Genomic DNA, 24312 nt, shown 5'->3' on the forward strand with positions numbered 1-24312 from the left:
GAGTGAGCGTCAACCGGTTGTTTTTAACGCAATAAAATAGTTTTAAAGGACTAATTCAACTCATATGATGCTGTAATGTGCCAAATGTGATTATAGCCATTAAACGGTGAAAAAAATACTGAAATCAAGTAATTTTTTTTCACCATGTAATGGCTATAATCACAGGACTGCCAACTTGTGACCAGACCTTAGAGTGACATTTGGTTTGTGTGGGATGCTGACAGGGGGTCTGGTTGCCTTCCCCCAGAAAATTTTGAAAATTATTGATCCTATTTCCTGCATTCTGGTGTAATTTAAGAACATTTTGCCCTTTTAAAATCTTATTATGGAGATAAAATTAAGGGATAATAAATAAATAAAAAATTGAGCTTAAAACAATCAGGAAAAAAAACAGAGCAAGGGCAGGCAGTATTGAAAATGGTTCTTCGTGTAAAATATGGATGAAAGTTCTGTGGCTGGATGAGCACAACACATTTCAGTATTTTCCATAAATATCTGCATCACTGAAATAACTCCAGCAACCACTTTGTAACATTTGTCTTGGAGGATTTTAATGCACTCAACAGCTTCAAATTGACCACATCAGCAACTAAACAATAAAAAGTGCTGAAGCAAAAACAAAACATGACTTCATAACTTAAATGATCCATTCACTGAACAGAATTACAGTCAGACACTAAACTCTATTAAATGTCAAAACAATCCATGTGACTCTAAAAACTCAACAGCTTTACAAACTCTAAGATTAAACTCTCCACAGTAAGTTGGAGTTCTACATGAGAGCTTTAATTATTCTTCATCTACTTCCTGAAAAGTTTGGTAATTAAAATAGACAAAAATTAATATTTTCAGCAGAACTAATGACAGACTTTGTGATTTTTCTGCTCACATGTTGTGTTGTGAGCTGCACAGTGAGTTAGTGGTTAGTACTTTAGCCTTGCAGCAAGAAGATCCCCGGTTCAAATCCCGGCCTGGGCCTGGGATCTTTCTGCATGGAGTTTGCATGTTCTCCCTGTGCATGCGTGGGTTTTCTCCGGGTACTCCGGCTTCCTCCCACAGTCCAAAAACATGCTGAGGTTAATTGGTTACTCTAAATTGTCCGTAGGTGTGAATGTGAGTGTGATTGTGTGTCTGTATATGTAGCCCTGTGACAGACTGGTGACCTGTCCAGGGTGTCCCCTGCCTTCACCGAGTCAGCTGGGCTAGGCTCCAGCACCCCCCATGACCCCAGTGAGGATAAAGCGGTAGATAGAGAATAGATGGATGGATAGCTGACATGCTATACTATGAACTACAGGCCATACTATGTTATTCTTGAAAAGTAAACTATACTTTGACATTTCCTGAACTCCATCCTATACTATGGTGTTATACACACAGTGCTTTGGTTACACGTTGATTTATAATCTAGATTTTTTTCTGTTTTGTTTTTTTGACAGGATAACCACAGACTGACCGTGAACACCACTGACACCCACCTGAGGGAGACGCTGCCTAAAATCTCCAGGCTGCTTGGTCGTGGTCTTTCTGCTCCAGAACATCTTCATCAACTACATCTTCTTCAGAAGAGGCCCTCAGATGCTGCAGTCTCTGACCTTAAGGAGGAACTGCTGCTTTCACTCTGTAACCAGACGGCGGTTATTTTAAAGACTCAGCTCCTGGAGGCTTTGAGTGAAAATTTAACATCCATCAAAACAGAACTACAGTCAGTTAAATCTGAGCTGTCGGTCAGTATTTCTAACATCAGTCTGACCCGGGTGTCCTAAAGCTCGCTGTGGGTGAAACAGAAACTTCAGTCTGATGACATCATCACACTCCACAGCAGAGCACCTGTCTGCTGGACTTTAAAAGTGGACTATAAAGGTGAAGAATGTGAGCAGAGGAACAGATTTGATCAGAAAGAAGTCATGCTCTTTTGTGATTACATGTGATTACAGCCACTAAAGGTAAAAAATGACTTGATTTCAGTCATTTTTTTTCACCGTTTAGTTGTTATAATGTGCCAAAATGTGATTACAGCCACTAAAGGTAAAAAAATTACCTGATTTCAGTCAAGAGTGATATATTTTCAGGATGATACAGACCATTTCTTTACTTTATTTATAAACTAATGGATAAATCATGCTATTTACAGTCTAAACAAGGATATTAGATGCACCAAACACATACAGAATGAACAATATCATAATACTGCTTATAATTATCATGTCATGCCTAATTATGCTATAAGCTACAAATATTTCACGTTTATTCAGTCACAGTTTATCATTAAATTTAGGTGTATTTACACATTTATTCACATGTAATCAGCTGCAGACATTTATAAACTTTGTAAAACAACTTTAAAAAAGTCACCATTTGACGGCTTTAACTGCTTTTATAATTCTATCTGGGACAAATTGAATTAATCTGCTTGTGAGTGGCGTATTCATGTTTAAATTACTATTATTGTGGATATAATATAATTTGAAATTTTATCCCAAAAAAAGCTCTTTGAATTGAAATTGAGCTGAACTGAATTAGACTGAAAATTGTTGTATTTGTTGAGTCTAAAATCAACACAGAGAGAATAAAAACTTCAATCAGAATTTTAAACAATGTTCAGAACAAAATTCTCCAATACTTTTAGACAGAATTATGCTCTGCCAGAGCTATATTGGCCTTAAACTGAATTTTGGAACAAGTCAAATTAGTGATTAATTCTGAGAAGATCTCTTTTTTTATTTCCATCCATGTGGCTTTAATCCGTCTAACCCTGTGGCTGATGAACCACAACAATGTGAAGGAAAAAATCCTGAATATTCCACATTTGTGTGACCTTATTTTCACATTACTGCTCATTGTTGTGGTCCAATAATTGCAGACCAGAAACAATTAGATAGGAAATGTCTTTTATTAAAGAAAAGATGTTATTTGAATCAAATAGAAAATATTATTTACCCTGTTTACATCAACATTCAGCTCAACATTAAAGTTCACACACAGTGTAGCTTTAACTCATAAATCAGTAGTGTTATTTCTGAAGACTCACAGTGTCCTAATCTCAAAAAGAAATTAAATACATAAACAACGTAATTACAGCTAAAGTGTCATTAAGATTTCAAGTAAGACTATTATTATACCACATGTAGTGTAAACTTCTCTTTTAAAGTTAGACGTGTTATTATGTCATGAAATATCTGAGAAACTGTTGAAGATTTTGACCAATCCAAGAGCAAAAATAACAAACTAACCTGACAGGTTTGTTTGGAGGAAAACAAGCTGAGCCTGTTCTACTACCTCTTATATATTTATACAATTATACCTGCTTTAATCAAGCTGTTACTACTATAGTATTCAAAAACAACCAGAAGACTTAAACAAAAAAAGCAGGCATGTGATGGTTTCACATCAAAGAGGCAGATTGGAATCTTGTTTTGGTCCAGTGGTGACAAATGGAAATTCGATCATGTTTATTCTATGACTTAAGGTTAATTAAATGCCAGAATTTAATGGAACTACAGCCGCACTTTAGCAGGTTTGGCTAAAAGTGCAGCGAGTTGTTTCAGTTTAAGCTTCTTATAAACTAGAAAAAGAAAAACTTGGTCTATGAACCGCATTAATGGAGCATCTATTAACTGCATCTATAAAGTGGAATCTTACAAACATCCTCAGGTTACTGCTGGGAACATGTAAGCTGCTGAGGATTCTCTACACATCCATCCACAGGTGGAACCATAGTAATGGAATCATGGTAATGCTTTTCTTAAACACAATACTGACACACTTTACAAAGTCTTTGTATAATATCTGACCTCCTGTTCTTTAATCGGGTTTATTCCGCTCTAAATTTTATGGCCTTAATGTGCTGCACTCAGACTTTATTGCTTTAAAGTTTATAGTTTTGGATTGTTTTCTCTCACCAGAGAGATGTGCTGACTATGTATTGTTGTGCACTGCTGGAGGTAACCAGAAGGGGGCAGCATTGATAAACATGGAACCATCTGAGTGCATCTCTTATCCAGAGTAGTAGTTGGTTTGAACAAAGGGCATCTTGCTGACGATGGCCGGTACGGCTTTCTTCCTGACCTCCACCTGGATGTTTGTTCCGTTCTTTGCGAACGCTGCGTCCACGTAACCCATGGCAACGTTCTTCTTCAGGCAGGGAGACGGGCAGCCGCTGGTCACCTCACCTGGAGTAAACAAACAGGTAGAAGGATTTCAGAGGAAATCTCTGGTTGATGCAGTTTCTGACAAGAACTTCTGAGGAAATCAGGCATGGAGGACTGAGGGGACTCTCTTAGCAGAAACGGACTTTTGGAGGGTTAGGGTTTGTTTTCATGAGTTTATCCTCACTGATGGGCTGCACAGTGGGCTAGTGGTTAGCACTGTCGCCTTGCAGCAAGAAGATCCCCGGTTCCAATCCCGGCCTGGTCCTGGGATCTTTCTGCATGGAGTTTGCATGTTCTCCCTGTGCATGCGTGGGTTTTCTCCGGGTACTCCGGCTTCCTCCCACAGTCCAAAAACATGCTGAGGTTAATTGGTTACTCTAAATTGTCCGTAGGTGTGAATGTGAGTGTGATTGTGTGTCTGTATATGTAGCCCTGTGACAGACTGGTGACCTGTCCAGGGTGTCCCCTGCCTTCACCTGAGTCAGCTGGGATAGACTCCAGCACCCCCCATGACCCTAGTGAGGATAAAACAGTGTATAGAGGATGGATGGATGGATTCCACATTGATAACTACAAACTGTTGAGTTTGTAGATTCTCAGTCATCCAGGTACTGATAATACTAAAAGCATCAATAGAAGACAACTGGACTTCTCGTTTTGGTTCCTGAAGACATCTCATCTCTCATCTTTGAGCATATAGCTGGTATCTGAGAAACTTCAGACTCAGCATCACTCTGACACAAAAACTGGTCCATCCAAAGAATGAAACACCCAAACAGAAGCTGAACACCTTTATATATGCAGACCAACGGATCCAGGAGAGCAGGACCTATGTTTAGGTTGAGGATGGCAATGATCACTTTCTAGACCAAAAGACAGATGGTTGGAGAGGAATGATGGAAGCCACGTATGTTAACCTGGAACAGCCATCTTATAGGTCCTGACAATCACTCCTGAAAGTTTCACTGACATTAACACCTCCACTCGTTTCTGACTTGGCAGCTTCATGTAGTTCTTGGGTTGTTCATGGACCATCAGACATGTGAGTCGCACTGACTGTAGAAATTTGGAACTACAAACCATTTAGAAAAGAAGTCCAGCTGACTTCTATTGAAGCCGATAGGATTATGAATTGTTGTGTTTTCATTGGCTAAGGATAAATCCTGCATTTCTACATTTGGAAGGAATGAGTGTCCGTTTCTATAGTAACCATGAATGATCAAACCAAACTGTGGTTCTACAGAGAACCTTTCCTATTTTTACACTGAAGTGACAGTGCTATGGGTTCTCCTACATGTTTGGAAGAGTAAGGGTTGATTTATGTGGTTGCAATCTGTAATCTCACCACCAGGTGTCACTATGTTCTGCACACTGGTCCTTTAAGATGAAGTCATAATAAAACCTTTAGATAGAAACTTTAAAGTGTTTCTACTTTCTATGTTCTACTTTTTTTAAAACTTTAAAGTCTTATTCCATCCTTCACCTACTCTCTGAGCAACACACAGATTTATTTACATCATCAATCAGTCATTTATGCATCCATTCATGTGTAATATGCTTGAAATCATGGAATATGACTTTACTATGCAAAATGACATGCACTAGTCTTCATTATAAAGTTAAATATGGTGTCAAATTAATGTAAAAATAATCAAATTCATCTTTATGTTTTACAACTGAGGTGTGTTGGATCTGGAAATGTTTGGGCCACAATAAAGCTCTTATTATTTCTACACACAGCGATTTTAAATATTACACACCTTTATGTTGGCAACATTGAGGCTTTCTAGTTTTGGTTCTACATTTGTTGTTTTTTTAGGTTTTATTAAGAGAACAAATGGAAAATGTACGTCTAAATAACACTGATCCTATTGTATTTCAGCTCTTATTTTCTTCTACTGTTAACTTTAACAAAGTGGAAGCACAGGTCTCCACCCGGTGGTCTCCTACCGATGACCGTGCCATCAGGGCTGAGGATGGGGGTATGCTGACGGACCGGAGGACCGGAGGACACCAGGCCGACTCTCTTTCTGTCTGCCTTGGCTTTGATCTGAGGTACGATGATGTTGGCGCCGGGGAAGTCTTTGGTCTGACGTCTGCGCTTTCCTGTGTGAAAAAGGCAAAGCGATGGCGTTAATGGATAGAAGAAAGTACAGATGCAAAGAACCACATCCTGGAACATCTAAATGTCTTTTCAAAGTTGTGTTTTTACCACATTTGGTGAGAAATGATGGAAAATAACAGGTAAAAGCAGTGTTCATGCCTGCTACAATAAAAACAGTGCATGAGTGTCTAAGTCTCACCTATGGTCCAGACCAGGGAGGCCTCTACAGGTGTGGTGGTCTCGTCGATGTCGTTGCCATAGAGACAGAGCCCCGCCTCCAGCCTCAGACTGTCTCTGGCTCCCAGACCGGCCAGCTTCACCTCCCCGTTGGTCAGCAGCTTCTCCGTCAGTTCAACCACTCTGCCTTTAGGCACCGAGATCTGAAGCACACAGACTGGAGAGCTTCATCTTCATCCAGTAATGTTCTAAAAATGCATATTTAACCTGAAGAAATCAGTTTGTTGAGGAGAATCATCAAACAAGTAATGATTAAGTTCAGTTATTAGTTTTGCAGAACTCTAGATGTTCGTGGAGGATGATTCATGCCAGTCTTTGGTGCTCTGAGTGAAAAGAAAATAAAGAAAACAAAACTCCCACCATCCCTCTGTTAGACAAAGACAGATTCACCCACATCCTCCCTGCTTCCTACAGAGGACTACAGAGTGGGCAGATAGACTCATCCAGTAAAATCAGGGATTCCTCACATATCTGGTCCTGTTAGCGGTGTTACTAAGCGGCACATCGCCATACTGAAGGAGGAACAACAAGAGAAAGATGTGAAGGTGGCTGAATACTGGAAATAAACTGAATTTACCAGGGCTCTTTGAAACATGTCCAGTCAAGGACTTTCATTCCCCATCTTTATGATCATATATATGTCATGGAGGTCATTAGTCTCTATGTTCTATGCTCACTTGAATTGTTCCAGTGCCTGAGTGCTGTATCTAACTTGTTCAAGTACAGTTTTCATTTTCCACCTTTTAACTGAGCTGCAGTGAACCATTGACTGGCCCATTGGGATCCCTTTTCTCTGATGTGGCTATTGTTTCACATATGCTTTTATACAAAAAAAATGAACACAACTTTTTGCCACTGTGCATCAAAATGAGGTCTGATAAAGCTTTAAAGCCAACTATGAAATCCTTTCAGATTCATCACAGGAAGAAGAAAACATCAGTAAAAGTTCACCTCTGGTCCATCCAGGATGAACCATCTCTACAGCTACTGGATGGACTCCCAAAGAATCGATCTTTACCTTCACCTCTTCGTTAGGTTTGTTGTTTGGAGAGAAATGTTTAGATGGACTGTTGAAGGGCGGTGCCATCATTCATGGCCTCTGTAGCATCATCTGTACCATATCTGGTGATCTGTTCATCTCCTGCCATCATCAGGTCAGGTTTTAACATCTCCAAACATCTGCATCAACCTCAGCTGTATTTTGTGTTTAGCGCTAACTGTAAATCCTGGAAGCTAACATGGTGAAAATGTTGCTTTTATGCCTGTAATACTCAAGTATTTCACCATTTTTTAACACTCACGTGATACATATAAAGAGAGATGAACCCTCTGGGATGTCACCCAAAGTTTCTGCAGTTTTGAAGGTGATTGTGGCGACTCTACTCAAAACAATCCTGGACAGACTCATCCAGCTGATCCAGACAGTGGAGCTGAGGCCGAGAACCGTCTATGAAGTCCTAACACGGAGGCCTTTGGAGCTTCAGTTTACTTCAACTTTTTAGCAACAGCGCCACCTACTGACCTGAACTTGAAGCTGTTTTTGGATCTTCTCCAGGTTGTTTCCTCCTGACTAGCTCCTTGCTGGTGTTGGATCTACTCTCAGATGTACGTCGCTTTGGATAAAAGCGTCTGATAAATGAACTGCATAACTAGGGGAAGGATGTCAGCAAACTGAAGTGCAGGACAGAAAATAATATTTGATATTTATTTGGAATAAACCTTCAAAACCAAAACTCATAGAAAGTACTGTTTGGATGGAACAAACTTTAAAAAACGATGTACATGGACAACATTTAGTATTTTAGGACCTGTAAAATTCAAAGGACTTGCACTCAAAGCATTATTTTAAGGTGAAAGAAAACTTTAAAAGTGTTGGTGTGGACAGAATGGAGTATACTGAGTAAAAAAACCCTGAAAACTATAAGTACAGACAGAATGTAGTAATTTTAGAGGAATAAACTTTACAAATCATAACTCATTAGTCAGAAAGTACTATTTGAGTGGAATAAACTACAAGTATTTGGATAGAATACAGTATTTCATAAAGGACTTGGATACAAAGTAGGAAATGGGGTGAAATAAGCCTTAAAACCACAAGTATCTGGATGCTACGTAGTCTATTTACACCGACAACACGTACATCTATGATATATTGTGAGAAACTTCCAGCACATAAGTGCTGATGCCCACCTCCACCCCGTCCTCTCCGGTGTACCCACAGCGAGTCACTCTGCAGTTAGGAACACCAAACACCGTGGCCAGCGTGGAGGTCATGAAGGTCAGCTTCCTGAGGTCATCCTTCAGCCCCTTCTGGAGAACCTGAGACATGCTGGGACCTGAAGACACAGCCGGGTCAGGATTTACATGGTTTACAGGAGATCTGAGGACACACATGGAGGAGGTCACATCTTCAACTTCAAGAAAGAAAGATAGTAAGGAGGGAGAAGTATAATTAGAAGAAAGGACAGAAAAATAAATAGCATGAAAGAAGGGATGAATAAGTGCATATGTGACCTTGCAGAGCGATCAGTGCTTCATCCAGGAACTCCAGATCAACGTCAAAACCTGCAGCTTTGAACTCTGCCAGTCTGGCCTGAAACACAGCGAACATCAGAACCTTTCCAGCTGACCCCAGGTCTGTCTGCAGGTCCACCACTTTACTGACCTTCATATGAGCAGAGTCCTTGTCGGCACAGCCGGCGTTGGAGACGACGTAGAGGTAGCCCTGGTCAGTCTTTGTCACGATGAGGTCGTCCATGATCCCTCCTTGGTCGTTGGTGAAGAGAGACAAGGAACCCTGAGGAGGTGAACCAGAAATAAGAACGTTGGTCTGATTTAACCTCCTACCAGGACTCTGATCACCCCACACACTTTATTTAAACTTCTGTCACATTTCTACTCACTCTGGGCTCATTCTTCACTGCAATAGAAAGTTCTGCACCTCCGTGGAACTCATTAGTCAGAAAGTCCTGTCTGAGTGGAATAAACCTTGAAAGCTACAAGTAGGTGGACAGAATATAATATTGTAGGTGGAATAAACCCATAAATACAGCGGTATGCAAAAGTCTGGGCACCCCTGATCATTTTCTAGGTTTTCCTTTATAAATCACTGGTTGTTTGGATCAGAAATCAGTTCAATACATCATGTAGCAGACGAACACAGAGATGTTTGAGAAGTGAAATAAAGTTTACAGGATTTACAGAAAGTGTGCAATAATTATTTAAACAAAAGTAGACAGGTGCATAAATTTGGGCACCCTTGTTGTTTTATTGATTTGAACACCTTTAGGACTAATTATTGGAACATAATATTCTCAAACATCACTGTGTTCGTCTGCTACATGATGTATTGAACTGAAACTGCTGATCCAAACAACCAGTGATTTATAAAGGAAAACCTTGAATTATGAGGGATGCCCAGACTTCTGCATAGCGCTGTAAAAAAGGACTTGGACACAAAGTAGGAATTTGGACAAAGAAACCTTTAAAAGGAGAACTATTTGGGCACAAAGTGGTATATTTGGTGGAATAAACCTCAAACCTGCAGAACTGCATGCAGTGATTAATCAGAGCAGATTATGGAGACATATTTAAAATATAAATACTAAAATATGTACATTATGTGGCGGCACCATTTTTTTTCCAGCATTGGAGAAACGCTGGACCTGTTTCTGCCAAATACGTAATCAAACACATGTATTTATTGATTTCATTTAGTATTTTTTAATGATTACTGGGAGTATAGCTGCATAAAACAGCTCTAAGTTCTCTCTACATCTATCCACAGTTGTTCTGTTTCCATAGAGATGCAGGATTTTATCCTGTAATGAAAAACGAACCCACAGGGAGGAAAAATGTGACGGGAACAGAAAACTCTGGTGATAATATATCAGTGGTGTGTTTCCAGCCCCGGTAGAGCAGATAAGAATGAACAATCCTTCATCTACCTGGTTGTCCTTGAGCTCTGCGATATCTGCAACCACCAGAGACTCCATGAACTTCACCCGGTCTCTGCCGTGGACTTTGGTCTGACGGAGAAGAAACGAAGATAAACCCGTCAGCGGTCTGACATTTATAGTGGTACCTGTTGGAGAAACTCTTAGTCCTTGATAGTTTGCTGTATGTTTCCTGGTGTTCTAATGACACAGAGTCTGAAGAGGTAAACCGGTCAGAAGGTAGGCTGGATGGAGGTTTATTTGGCTGCTAATCAGTGTCAGACGTTAAAAGAAAAAAGACGAATAGAATGAAGGGTCTGGCAGACAGATGCAAAGGTGTGACACCAAAAGGTGAGAGGGGTGACAGAAGCAGTAAAAGGAGTGCTATCCTTCATCCTCTGGTCTCTGACCTGCAGCATGTGGCTGACGTCGAAGATGGAGCAGTGTTCTCTGGTGTGCATGTGTGAGGAGATGTGGCTGTCTTTGTACTGCACCGGCAAACTCCAGCCGGAAAACTCCACCATCTTCCCTCCCTGCTGCCGGTGGAAGTCGAACAGAGGAGTCTTCTTCAGAGCAGCCTGAGGGAAGAGAAAGCACAGAGACGGAAAACACACAGAGAACACAGCAATCACTGATAACATACTGGAAGGAACCTCACCTATCGGGCTGTGGACTCATTCCTGCACTAATATTGGATTACAGTCGTCTAGATTATATTTTCCAGTTTTCTGCTCTTTTAATGCATTTTAAAGTAATAAGTACAGTTCTAACACTGACTGAATCCACAGCAGTCAAACTACAGCTGCTCCTCTAATATCTCTAATATCTCTAATATCTCTAATATCTCTGGGACAAACTGCACCACAACACGACAATAAAAACGTCAGTTTGTTCTAGGGCTGGGCAAAAAATCGATTTGATCGATTTATCGAATTTGTTGCTAAAAAAGATTTTTATTTTGCAAACTCGAGTTTTCCCCCCGCTGTTTTCCGGCATCTTTCGCTTTCCGTCCGCCCATTCCTCGTGGGCTTCCGTAGCGCGGTGTGACACAGCCCCCTTCCCCGTGGCAGCGGCAGCATGTAACAGAGAACTCATTCAAAAGAAAGGCACAGCTAACTCAATCATTTGGAACTGGTTCGGTTTTGATGCTTCAGACGAACAACAGACAAAGCCTCGCTGCAAAGTATGTTTAAAACTTCAGTGTACCGCCGGCGGTACACTTCCTACTTTGCATAGGAGTTTCAAGAATGTCTGACGGCTCCAAACGCGATTATACAAACACTATACACCGATGGAAAGCTTAGATTCTCACGAATCCGCCGGTATAAACCACTTTCAGATGCGATTACCACAGCGGGTGAGAAAAACACATTTGTCCGACAAACAACGAATATCCATCCATCCGTTCTCTATACACGGCTTCAACGCACACAGCGCGACTCACATTTCCGGGTTTATTATTACACACAGAAAAAAAGATTCCACAAAAAACGGCCAAAATCCAACCTTTTACATCCAGATGACACAAGCCAGTAAACTATTTTGTCCAAAACATGTCCTGAAGTTGGTATAAAATCCACGAATCGGTCGTTTTCAAGAAAATGCACCTCGCGATGCCCGTCCAATATTCCCTGTATTTCTCGTCATATTTTTTTATTTACAAATAGAATATTAGCGATTTTTTGAACTGAAAACGGCTGGAATTGACTGCAGCTGTTGAAAGTGTTAGATGCAAGGTACGTTGTACCCAGTCGCAAGTATTTCGCCGATGTGGCGCTGCCTCACCTGTACAATACCACTCGGCAAAAGATCCGCAACGAGCTGGAGGAGGTGGCCGGACAATGCAGCCGTACATGAGTCTCACAGCGCAACGACAGCTGGACCATGCACAGCATCTGCCTCCAGACAGCATATTTCCCCGATTACCACACCGGTGAAATAATTGCCCACGGATTAAAAGATGCTCTCAGTTCCTGGGGAAATTGTTGAATTACAGAGCCTCATTAACTTGTTCATTAAATTGTTTACATGCGTTTTTTTTATTCTGAGGACAATTACAGCAATAAAGTTACTTTTGACAGTATATCTGATGTCTGCAGTAATTTTTAAGTGCATTGAAAGAAAAAATCGAAAATCGAATCGAAACTCGAATTTTTCTTTAAAAAATCGGAGATATTTTTTTAGACCAAATCGTCCAGCCCTAGTTTGTTCAGTCTAGTTGTAATTCTGATCGTCTCAGCGTCATTTAAAGCTCGGTCTCCTCTCCAGTGGTGATAATCGGTCAGAGCTGCTGCTTTATCACAATGATTTGGCGTCAGGTTTCAGTGCTCTGTGTTCCTTCATTACATAACTACAGACCTATAAACATCTGGGAACAGATCTGAGACAGTACTGCCATCATCCTCCTGTCCAAATAACGAGGAAACAGCTGATCAATGCTGGGAAAGGAAAAAATAAAAGTAAATGAACAAACGTTGTCCAACAGCTCATGTCCTGAGTGGAAATCTGGGGACTGATGGGATTCTTCTTCTTCTGTGTTTTTTTTATTTCTAGATGTGGAAAGGCCTTTAAAATGCTAAAAATGTTTAAAAATGCTGCAGACTGTGAAGAATTCAGTCTGATATTAATCAGTTATAAAATGATTTAATCTGTCCTGATTCCAACCTTTAGATTCAGTCTCTCCTAAATACATTCTGATTATGGGCTTGGTTTTTGATATTTTAAATGTTCAGTCGCTGTTTGGACACAGAAACGAGGAATAGAACTCCAGAGAATGAAGGCTTAGCAGGTCGATTATTTAGACAGATGTTAATGTGTGTTTTTTTCCAACCGCTGGATCTAAAAATCATTTGCTCCCCCCTGTTCCCCACTCCTAAGAATGAGAACATACAAACAGGCGACAAATTAAAGGAAAACCAGCATAAATCACTTTTAGATAATCTATGAGTCAGTTTCACGTCTGAATGAGAACCTCGGGCACTTCAATGTAAAAAAGCAGCAGTCTGACGGAGTCGACCTTTCAACCTGCACAGGTATAAACTGCATCACAGAAACAGATTGTGAAGTGATTTTAGGAAGATTTTTCCACATTTCAGCATCAATATTTGTCTAAAAAACATCACAGGGAGCCAAAAAAGATGATTTTACCTTTCTATTCCAAACTGAACCGTGCAGAAAAATGAAATTTTACAGAGATAAAAACGTCTTACATAAATGAGAGATGAATATAATCTGTACTTTTTTACACACAGGACACTAACAGGAGCTGAGTTCAGTTTGTAGGAATCTCTCCTGTGAGTTTATTTATTACCTGCAGCACAGTTTTCCTTTAATCTGTCCCCTGTTTGGACCAAAGAACTGAAGGATTCATTGTTAGAAAAGATTCATTTTTCTCCTCCTCAGCTGGGATAAGGAGGAACAGAACAAATGTGTCAGCCATAAGATCACATCTTTCACAGGTTTACAGCTCTGGTGACGGGATTTTCTGCTCTTTCTGTTCTGACTGCTGAACTTAGAACCCAAACTGTAGGGTTCTAAAGGTCATCAGAGAGCAGAAATGCATTGTGGGACACGAGTCCAAAGTCAGCCGTTTGTCTGAAGGAGCAGAAGAAAAGCTTTCTGTGATAGAAAGTCCTTTAGTTAGAGCTACAACTGTTGGGTTTTAGTGTTCAGCTCATGTTTCAGTCTGCAGACGATCAGAGTAATAAACAGCAGATTAGATTCAGTCACTGCTTTAATAAAATCATCTCAGCTCAGTGACACCAGAGGACAGATGTTCAGGAGGACAGATGTTCTTTATGTCTGCATGAATCCGCTGCTGCTGGGACGCTTTCATTTACCATCCAGTCATTCTGCAGCACAAATATGTTCATTTTAAATAAAATCCTGGGACTAAAATGAGGCAGAATTCATATTAAAGTCACTACTGGAGACAAATCACAGAAGATAATAAGATTTAAAAGACTATAAAGTAGGATAACGTCGACATGAACGCTCTGCTGCTGTTAAATCAGATCTTTCTAAATGATCGTCCTCCTCCAGGCAGAAAGCATGTGTTATGGCGACATTAGTCCTCCTACCTCTGAACCAGAAGCCTGCCTCTGCTGCTGCCTCCTGCCCGGACCCGCGGCCCCGCAGCCCCGCAGCCCGTCCCTGGAAGCCCGCAGCCGGAGCACCGAGCCCCCGGTCCTCACCGTCATCCCAGCCCACATGATGCACCTCAAAGTCCCGCTGCGGCTCTCTGACTCCCGCTGCCCGGACAGAGGGGGGAAGTCTGGAAAGTCTCCGGACTTCTGGCAAAAACACATGGAGGAAGAAGCAAAGCCTTGTGGGAAATGTAGTTAAAGTGGTTTATATCAGCTGTGATGGCTGGTTGGAGGAATTAATTCACTCACACTGAAACATATGAAAGAATCAGATAATTAGCACAATAAACACATTTAATGTTAATAAATTTAATCTGGACCACAGAATAATTAAACCACAAAAGGGAATCTCAGAACATTTTCCAAACATCTCAAATACATGTTTGGAACCACAATTCTTTAATTATCAGTGTTTTTTAAATTAATTAATCAGATAAATTTGCATAATGTACAATATTTTAAGGCTCCAGTCACATTTCCACTCACTGTGGTTTCATTTTTCACTGAAATATAAAATCCTGCAGTTCTGTGAAGTAGAGGAACCAGAAATGTGCTCTGTATTAAATAAAATTTAAATATTTAAATATTTTACTTTTATTAAACCAATAATTGATTTATTGCCTGATTTTGAGAGGGTCAAACTGCAGTTTTTTTGGCTGATTTTCCATGTAAATAATCTGTAAACTGTAATATTGATCTTTTTTTCATCCATAAATCCTCCAGTCCTTCGTCCTTCTCCAGAGCAGCTCTAACAGCTCACATATCTGAGTTTGTGAAGCTTCTGAGGTGTTTCTGTTCACATAAAGTCCTGACTGTTTGTCCTGTCTGCCCGTCATGAGTCATGCTCTGGATAATTATAACCCGAGTCCAGCTGCTATTTCAGGCTGTTTGGAGGCTTCATTCCCTGTGAGTGTCCGGGGCAGCTGGCCGGATAAACCAGAACATGGTACTGATGAGGAGCAGCTCTCTGAGGAACAAACTCCACTTTTCTTAGTTTCTCTAGACAACAATGACAGTTTGGATGCATCAGGAGCTCAGTGGATCATTTCTGCAGCTCTGGAGAACTTCTGAGGACGTTTATCTGGCTTTATGGAAGCTCTAAATGTTCTGGAAATCACAGGTCAGAAGACGAGGAGAACGACTGACTGAAGAAACAGGAATAAAACAGAAGCAGCTTCTGTTCCTTAGAGGAGGTAGGAGGAGATAAACCTGCTGTGGTTTGTCTATAAATCAGAACCACAGTAAATCATGTTTCATTCATTTTCTCAGCTTCAGATGTTATTTTACACCTGATTAAAATATAAAACAATCATCTGTTCTTTGGACTCTAATAATAGATAAATCAGCTGCTTGTCTTTCTGTTTCTGAGCCTCATGTGATGAATTCTTTCATTCTCTGCATTATTTCAGCTATAAAACATCCTCCATGTTCCAGAGCTTCATCTCTCTTCATTAACTCTCTTTATTATTATTTATTATGAACTATTCCAGCTGCATGATGCGTTTTATTCCCAGTCTAACTGATCTATCTTCAGTCCTCAACCTCCCAGTTATTCAGAGATTCTTCCCTCATCTACAGTTGGATGGACAAACTCTCCATGTGTGGATGAGTTCACAGCAGATGGAAACGTTCTTCAGAAGCTCTCATCAGCTGTTTGACTTCTGCTTGTTCATGAAACTGGACTAAAGTCGTCGGTAAACGAGGATCAGATCAGGATTATTCACGGACTCAAACTTCTGAACTTTCTGAGCTGGACGTGTTTGAATGAATGTTATCTTTAAAAAAAACAGAATTAGTCCATTTATAGGCAGCAGAATCAGTAAAAAGTGAAAGACCTGTTCTTCTGATCTTCAGCTTCTGTTCACTAATCCCAGATAGCAAAAGATGTTAAATCAATGTTGAATTAGGGTTAAGAAGGTTGAATTGTGGTTACGGTTGAAGACTGATGGTTGGATCAACGTTGATTCAACAACATTTTGTCAACATTGAAGTTTGTGTTTAAAAGATACCATTGAATCTACGTTGTATTTTGGTTTAATTAAAATGTTTGACAGGTCAATGTTTAATTAATGTTGAATCTATGTTTGCAAACATGTAATCTATGTAAGCAAACGTTGACTCAACATTTTATCAACCTTGCGCTTTCTGTATAATTTCTACGTTAGGTCTCAACATAGATTCAACATTGATTCACCCATAGTTTGCTATCTGGGCTGTTCTGTCAGGAAACATAAATTCATCTGAATCCCTTTACGTGTGTTAGTTAAAAACATTACAGATAATTCACTGTTTGGTTAAAAACGTCTTCAATCAGTAAAAACTCAGCTGTGATCAGCAGCAACGTGACGAAGATCAGAGACCAGGAGGAGACCTGATTAAATGTAAAATATCTTCAGTTTGTAGATCCATCATTTCATTTTTATCTCTGTAACACCTGAGCCCAGGAAAAATAGAAAAAGGTTTTTTTTATACAGGATTTTGAAAAATCAAAGCTAAAAAGTTTCTCCCAAAGTGGCAAAAAGAAAGATAAAAAAATCAAGATGCAAGAAACCAATAAAAACACATCATCTGGAAACAGCAGAAACAGAATTAATGAAGAAATGAAGTTAGAGGGTCAGAGATGATCCACAGAGTTACAGAGTTCAGACGGTTCATGTGGATGTTCAGACGTGTTTTAGGATGTCGTCCTTTTAAACCACCAGACATTAAACACCTCCTGATCCTTTACCTCCTCTCAGGTTAAAGAAAACTTGAAGGTGGAGACCAGCTGGACGTCCTTTAAACCATCAGATAAAAACATCTAATCGTTTATTTCCTCTCAGGCTGGTGAAGGATGTCGAGGCCTCCGTCCTCCCAGACCACTCCTCAGTCCTACAGAGTCAGCGACAGAGATCTGACCGAGATAGAGCTGCACTCTGTGGACTCCATCAGCGACCTGCACCGGACGCACTACGAACACAAAGGTACACACACAACCTGAACACACAACAACAAAGGTACACACACAACCTGAACACACAACAACAAAGGTACACACACAACCTGAACACACAACAACAAAGGTACACACACAACCTGAACACACAACAACAAAGGTACACACACAACCTGAACACACAACAACAAAGGTACACACACAACCTGAACACACAACAACAAAGGTACACACACAACCTGAACACACAACAACAAAGGTACACACACAACCTGAACACACTACGAACACAAAGGTACACACACAACCTGAACACACAACAACAAAGGTACACACACAACCTGAACACACAACAACAAAGGTACACACACAACCTGAACACACAACAACAAAGGTACACACACAACCTGAACACACAACAACAAAGGTACACACACAACCTGAACACACAACAACAAAGGTACACACACAACCTGAACACACAACAACAAAGGTACACACACAACCTGAACACACAACAACAAAGGTACACACACAACCTGAACACACAACAACAAAGGTACACACACAACCTGAACGCAGTTACAAATGTACTGTATAATGACAATAAAGCATACTCTATTCTATTCTATTCTAAACGTACCCTCTGACAGTGTGTCTCCTTCCAGGGATGAGGCCTCCTCGTCCGGCCTACACTCCGTCTCCAAACGGGAACGTTTTCCCGGCTGACATGACAGCTGTCAATCAAAGAGGACGTCCAATCAGCAGTCAGTGGCAGACCCGCCTCCAGGACATGTTGACTCCATCGTCCTCCAGAGCGTATATTATGGGATGTGCTATCATCACCCTGCTGCTGCTGACCGTGCTGCTCATCTTCTACTTTATAGGTGAGAAGTGTTCAGTAGTTCAGCCCCATGTGTCCTGGATGTTAATAAACTACATGTAGTTCGTATCTACGCTGTTATCCATCAGTAAGTTGTGTTCTTATCGCTTTAAGCTAAACCAGGTAAATGTGAGAACAGGATACTGCTTGATAGCGAATATTAACATTAATTTGGTAACTTGCAGCTGAGGATGTTAGACATCAGTACATCTACTCCAGTGAAGGTCTGGTCCTCACAGTGAAGCATGGATGTGGCTAAAGAACGTGATGTTCTGACTAAAGGAATCCACAGGAGAGCAAGATTCCATCCTGACAACCATCCAGAGAACCACACAGGAAGGAAAAAGAGAAAACTGTCAAAACAGGATTTTCCATCATTTCACATTGTAATGGACCAGCGTGTTACTGAGCAGTGTGTGACTGAATCTGGATGAACTCGTGTTTATTCCTCTTTATTTATTCCTCTTTCTTTGTTCCAGTCCATCAGGGCGGTCTGATCCGGACTCTGACTGAAGCTGTGAAGCAGAAAGAAGCTGCAGCGTCTGAATTATCGCTGCTGATCCAAGAACTCCAGAGTCTGAGGCTGAACCTGACGTCCATCAGAGGACATGAGAGGACATGAGGACAGAAGCAGACGTGGACTGGACATAGATGAGCTTCATATGGGACGGAGATCTGTGGGAGTTTCTGGATGAAACATGTCATTAGGAAGGTTTCTGAAACTCTATCCTGCAGGTTGGATTAGCAGTTCTTTTAGTCTGGATGATGGTTTTACCTTCCTGACATGTTTCCTCTACGTCTGCTGTCCTCAGAGGACGAGGACAAGAACAAGGCTGTAGAACAGAAGACCAACCAGACAGGAACATTCTCCTCAGATGTTTTTAGGTAAAACAGAGGCTGGACGTTTTTATTTAATGATGGATCCTTTTTCCAACTGTTCAGTTTCTACCTTTCTTTCTTTCTAGACGTAATGGAAACACGTCAGCGATGTAAAACCATCGTCCTCATGAACTTTATCAGATAAAAGAGCTGCTAGTTGAACAGAAGAAAACGACAGAATGAACGTTATGAATCTGCTGAATCCTGTCAGGTGATTCTATGAATGAACTTTATATTTAATAAAATCTCTGGTATTAAGGCACGTTATTAATAAAAATCTATGATTTAAACTTACTGTGTGTTATAAACTGTACCAGCTGTTTCTGTATTGAGCCATAAAGATTTTTGTGTTGTTTATTTCTTGTGTGTTTAACTTGACCACAGTATGAAGATGACAAACACTTAAATCACATTTATGAACACACTGGGGGGTTTCAGCATGGATCTCCTAGAATTCATAGTTAAACATGTTTCTGTGTGATTCTGTCCTATTTTTACACAGCTACTGATTTATGAAGAGCCGTTTTTAAAAGGAATAAAACCATTTCTCAGATTCTCACAGGCAGCTGTTCTGTTGATTTCTGAAGAGAAAAATGGAACCAGCATAAATGAATTAAAGAATGAGTCAGCTGTAGGAACTAAATACACATTTATGTGTTTGAAAGTTCTGTTTTGAAACGCTGTAATGAGGATTACTAAATAAAACGGGTTTTAGGGTTCAGGGATGTTGAAGAAATTTCTTTTACAGGGATGGGATCAGCAAGTTCTGATTTTAGCGGAAAGTTGTTGACGGCGGGGGGGGGGGGGGGGGGGGGGGGGGGGGGCGCAGCGACTTCCAATCACTGGGCCGTTTACAATCGTCGTTAACAAGCTATCGTTAACGTCGTTACCATCGCGCGGGAGTATCAGCGACAATAAAGTGTTCAAACTTGTTCAAATAAATGAAATCCGCGGTAAATTCCCATCCCTGCTTTTAGTGTTTGGAAGTTGTTGGATCAAATCAGACATAAAGTATGAAGGAATCAGCTGCATTTAAAGTTCTGTTCATTGTGTTATTCAGGAAATAAACCTTTAGTGGTTCCAGGATTTAAAATGAACCACAAACTGAAGGAAACCAGTGAAGGCTGGTCTGTGCAGCGACAAGAAGCAAAGCTGACATTAAACGATGAAAAATGTAAGAATAGACATGTCAGAGAAATACTCTCTTTATTTCCATTATTTTTCAGAAATGTAACAAACCTTTACAGGTTTAATAAAGGCACATTCAGAACTCCTGGTTATCTTCACAACATCCCATAATTTAACTACAGCAGCAGATAAGAGACTTAGGTCTGATTTATGACATTATTTATTAGTCCATTGATCAGCTCAGAAACCTGACATTTGACCAAAGCAGTGATTTTATTTCTGAACATCACACCAGAAACCAGAGGAACCTGCAGACATCTGATCATACGTTAACGCTCTCCAGAATTCTGGATGAAGTGGATCTAAAACCAACAGCTCGGATCTCCAGATATAAATTCTTAGAAGTTCTTCTTCTCTGGAACTAAAAAAATCCTCAAACCGTGAAAAACCAAATATTTAATGAGTTTAATTTCAGAACCTCTGAAGTCCTTCCTCTGTGGAGACCTGGAGCTTTAAGAGGAGTTTAAGGACCTTCTGAAGGTAGAAACTCAAAGATTCTTTTTGTTTTTAGTTTCTCTGCATCGATAAATGATTTAGCAGATTTTTTAAACCTGACAGCAGATTTTGGGGCTCCGAGGGTTAAAGAACGCTGGTTTATGATTATTTTCTGACTTTTAGTGTTCATCATCCTTCAGACTTTCCTTTCTGGTTGGACTCATGATCTCTGCTGGAACCAGAGTTCAGCTTAAAGTGACTTCAGACGTTCATGTTCTCAGACGTGGAGATAAAAGATGCAGAAAACCTGAAGTCTGATAAATAAAGACGTGACTGAAGAGGACCGAGTCTGAATGTGGAACTAAAGGTCATCCATGTTCGTGTCTTTGGTTTGACAGCAGAGAGCATCTTTCTGAAAACAACATGTGTGTGTTTTATGTGTGTATGTGTGTGTGTTTTATGTGTTTATGTGTGTGTGTTTATATGTGTGTTTTCATCAGATGTCTTTGTGCATCCAGTAGATGGGAACTCCTTTGGCATCTCTGTAGGGAGTTTCAGTCAGTGTCTGAAGTATCGGCTCCACAGACTGAAGAGGAGGAAGAGGAGGTGGAGGAGGAGGTACAGGAGCTGGAGATGATCCTCCTCCACCTCCTGCTGCCTCTCTGCTCCTCTGAGTCACTCCATTCTCCGTCCTTCTTTCCGTTTCTTCGTTGGACGTCCTGGAGAACCTCAGCAGCGTCTCCATGGGAACGAAGGTCGTCATGGCGCCGGCGTTCTGCACCGGCGTGGACAGGACGTATCCCAGGTGGGCGTAGAAGTGCTGCTTGTCGTGGGTGGTGAGGACGAGGCGTCTGAAGCCTCGGTTCTTAGCGTAGCGCTCCGTCTCCTCCATCAGCGTCCGGCCCAAACCCTTCCCTCGCTCCGGCCTGGAGACCACCACCGACTCCACGAACAGACTGCCTCCATGACCCACCACCAGGGACAGACGGGCGTGACCCAGCAGCTTCTCGGACCCCCGGGGACCCCGCAGGAGGACCAGGCAGACCGGGAACTCTGAGCAGGACTTCTGGAGGGCGTGGACCCGGGCTGCCTGGCTCCTCTGCCACTCTGAGTTCACCAGATCTGCACAAGGAACCAGGAGGTCCGGACGCCGGTGGAGGGGAACCACATGGACCTTCTCTAAGGGTTCTACATCCAGCTTCAGTGTTGAGATCTCACAAACATCAGAATCCAGTATTGGGTCTGGAGATGTTTGGTCTTCAGACCTGTGGTGATCAGGGTTTTAGTCAGAATCCATTCAACCAGAAAGAGTTTAAAGGAGCAGCTCTTCTGTTCTGGGGTTAATCTCCAGACTGAGACCTTCTATCGAGGGTTCCAGTTCACATGATGATCATCAAACTGCTGTGGAACAACAACACACCCTCAGAACTTCACTGACTGAATCAAGAACTGCTCATTTTCCAAACTTTCTGTGGAATTCTCTCATTTTCTAAACGTTTTATCGCTAATGTCTTAAAAACATTTATGAATCCTATACAGACAGGGTTAGGGTGTTTAGAGAATGGATGGATGGATGAACAAAACACCAGAATTTACCAAAACTGATTCAAAACACAACAACATTGAGTTTAACATCACAGAAAGACGATAAATAATCACATTTATAAGTTGGAACCAAACAAACCTTTAGAAAAATCCCTCAGAGAATCAGAAGCTGATTAAAGTCACATTCTGCTTTTAGAGCACCACAATCACTGAGTTCTACTGTAATAATACATTAATATATGTACTGGTGGTACTCTACCTGGTACAGGTAGCTATAGTTATAGTACTGCAGTAACTAGTACAGGTATATTATATTACAGCATGTGGTGAGCCATGTGTTTTCTTTAGTTAAAATGTTGCTAAGTCCAGGTAAAAGTTCAATAAAATCCTGATAAACTGAACGTTTTTCCTGGTTTGTGCAGCTCTGACATTAGAATGATAAAACAGGTACTTATTTAGTAATTTATTTGGCTTTATTTTGGACCTTTTGATCTCCTCCCTTAGTTTTCTTCCATATAAGGTAATGCTAAACACTGTTAGCTTCATGCTACCCGGCAAAATATTCCTCCGAAGAGGTGAATTCAGCACTGAGACTCTACCAGGAGGAACCGCTGACATGTTTAGTGTCCATTCTAGGACAAAAACCTGTAATTCCTGCTGGTTTCTCGTCATTAAACCTCTAATTCCTCCTCCTTTCTAACTTTACCTACATGTTCAGAGGCAGTATTCGTCCTCCTGGCAGCCGGAAGCGGAAGAACACTGGTGCCGTGTGGCGTCATGTCTGCCCCCTGTGGCTGGGAGTGGTATTAGACATATCAAAAAATACACTAAAAAAGACCTGCATGTTATTTACCTGTTTCCTGTTGTTTCCTGTTGTTTACCTGTCGTTTCTGCTCAATATCTTACATGATGGAAGTCCAGCTGTTTTTTTACTGAAGCTCCAAGAATGACAAAGACCTGAAATATTTTAAACACCCAAAGTTTATAGAGATTTAAACAAATCAGAGCAGAAAGCGTCTGAATGATGTGAGATGGAAATCATCATTAAAAGTAAATACGACACAAACAGCTGCTCTTTCAACAAGGTATTACTGTTTATACTTAAATCTCAATTCTCTGCATGTGGTTTTGGGAAAAAAATAAAGAACATGTGAAACAGGTTCATCTTAGTTGACCAGAGCGGATTTACTTCACATTTTAAAAGACTTTATTTTTGTCAGACTGTTCTTATCTGTAGATCTGATTTCAGCTGTTGTTTGTAGGAAAGAGAGAAAAGTAAAGCTGCAGTAAGAAGACGTGTGGAAGACCCAAAAAAAGAAGAAAAAAACCAACAGAATTTGAATAAATCCTATTTACTCCAGCTTTAACAGAACAGTGCAAAAGATCTCTACTTACAACAGTAAACTAAAGACAGAAATAATAATGGATTAGATTTATATAGTGCTTTTCTAGGAACTCAAAGCGCTTCACAATGGATCCATTATTCATTCACTCTGGTGGTGGTAAGCTACATTTGTAGCCACAGCTGTCCTGGGGCAGACTGATGGAAGCGTGGCTGTTAATCCACGCCTACGGCCCCTCTGACCACCACCAACATTCACACACCAGTGTGAGAGCAGCACTGGTTAAGGTTAAGGGTTAAGGACACTAGAGCACATGACTAGGTCAGAGCGGGAATCGAACCGCCGACCCTTTGATCATTGAACGACCCGCTGTACCACCTGATCCACAGCCGCCCCGAAACAGTTCAGTCAGATCAGTAAACCCTCTGATAGTCACCTATAACTTAAAGTTCTGCTCTGAATCATGTAGATCCATCATTTTACCAACTGGACTCTGGATTTGGTCAGTTGAAGTAAAAACTGAACAAAGAAG

General features: G+C 40.9%; 3 protein-coding genes across 4 annotated transcripts; 1 reads left to right on the forward strand and 2 right to left on the reverse strand.

Moving 5' to 3' along the window:
- Window positions 1-2874: 2874 nt before the first annotated feature.
- amt (aminomethyltransferase) lies at window positions 2875-14738 on the reverse strand. The gene is made up of 9 exons (XM_022203322.2): window positions 14507-14738; window positions 10838-11005; window positions 10440-10520; window positions 9158-9289; window positions 9007-9085; window positions 8683-8828; window positions 6455-6635; window positions 6102-6257; window positions 2875-4172 (listed from the first exon to the last, which is right to left on the reverse strand). Exons 1-9 carry the CDS (start codon window positions 14732-14734, stop codon window positions 3997-3999), a joined length of 1347 nt encoding a protein of 448 aa, XP_022059014.2. The 5' UTR covers window positions 14735-14738; the 3' UTR covers window positions 2875-3996.
- Window positions 14739-15490: 752 nt separating this feature from the next.
- On the forward strand, window positions 15491-19828 carry si:dkey-20d21.12 (uncharacterized protein LOC556245 homolog). Of its 2 annotated transcripts, none has more exons than XM_051949792.1 (4): window positions 15491-15765; window positions 17395-17535; window positions 18161-18394; window positions 18870-19828. In XM_051949792.1, exons 2-4 carry the CDS (start codon window positions 17406-17408, stop codon window positions 19010-19012), a joined length of 507 nt encoding a protein of 168 aa, XP_051805752.1. In that variant the 5' UTR covers window positions 15491-15765; window positions 17395-17405; the 3' UTR covers window positions 19013-19828. The 2 variants fall into 2 exon arrangements, with proteins under 2 accessions (XP_051805752.1, XP_051805753.1); XM_051949793.1 differs by having other exon boundaries at window positions 18176-18394.
- Window positions 19829-20458: 630 nt separating this feature from the next.
- On the reverse strand, window positions 20459-22174 carry naa80 (N-alpha-acetyltransferase 80, NatH catalytic subunit; the record flags this gene model as incomplete). The annotated part of the gene is made up of 1 exon (XM_022203323.2): window positions 20459-22174. A coding segment is annotated over one exon (786 nt), but the record flags the coding sequence as incomplete, so codon positions are not given.
- Between the last annotated feature and the right edge of the window lie 2138 nt (window positions 22175-24312).

Source organism: Acanthochromis polyacanthus, chromosome 6 (genome assembly GCF_021347895.1).
Source record: "Acanthochromis polyacanthus isolate Apoly-LR-REF ecotype Palm Island chromosome 6, KAUST_Apoly_ChrSc, whole genome shotgun sequence".
In the NCBI taxonomy this organism is placed as follows: Eukaryota; Metazoa; Chordata; class Actinopteri; family Pomacentridae; genus Acanthochromis; species Acanthochromis polyacanthus.

Bases quoted from the DNA above. Each gene is read 5' to 3' on its own strand.
- amt (XM_022203322.2), bottom strand. From the start codon at position 14,734: ATGTGTTTTTGCCAGAAGTCCGGAGACTTTCCAGACTTCCCCCCTCTG. The intron at 10,521-10,837 runs GTCAGAGACCAG...CTTCTCCGTCAG, and splicing joins ACGTCAGCCACATGCTGCAG to ACCAAAGTCCACGGCAGAGA. The intron at 8,829-9,006 runs GTCACATATGCA...CTGTGTCTTCAG, and splicing joins AGCACTGATCGCTCTGCAAG to GTCCCAGCATGTCTCAGGTT.
- si:dkey-20d21.12 (XM_051949792.1), top strand. From the start codon at position 17,406: ATGTCGAGGCCTCCGTCCTCCCAGACCACTCCTCAGTCCTACAGAGTC. The intron at 17,536-18,160 runs GTACACACACAA...ACCCTCTGACAG, and splicing joins GACGCACTACGAACACAAAG to TGTGTCTCCTTCCAGGGATG. The intron at 18,395-18,869 runs GTGAGAAGTGTT...TCTTTGTTCCAG, and splicing joins GCTCATCTTCTACTTTATAG to TCCATCAGGGCGGTCTGATC.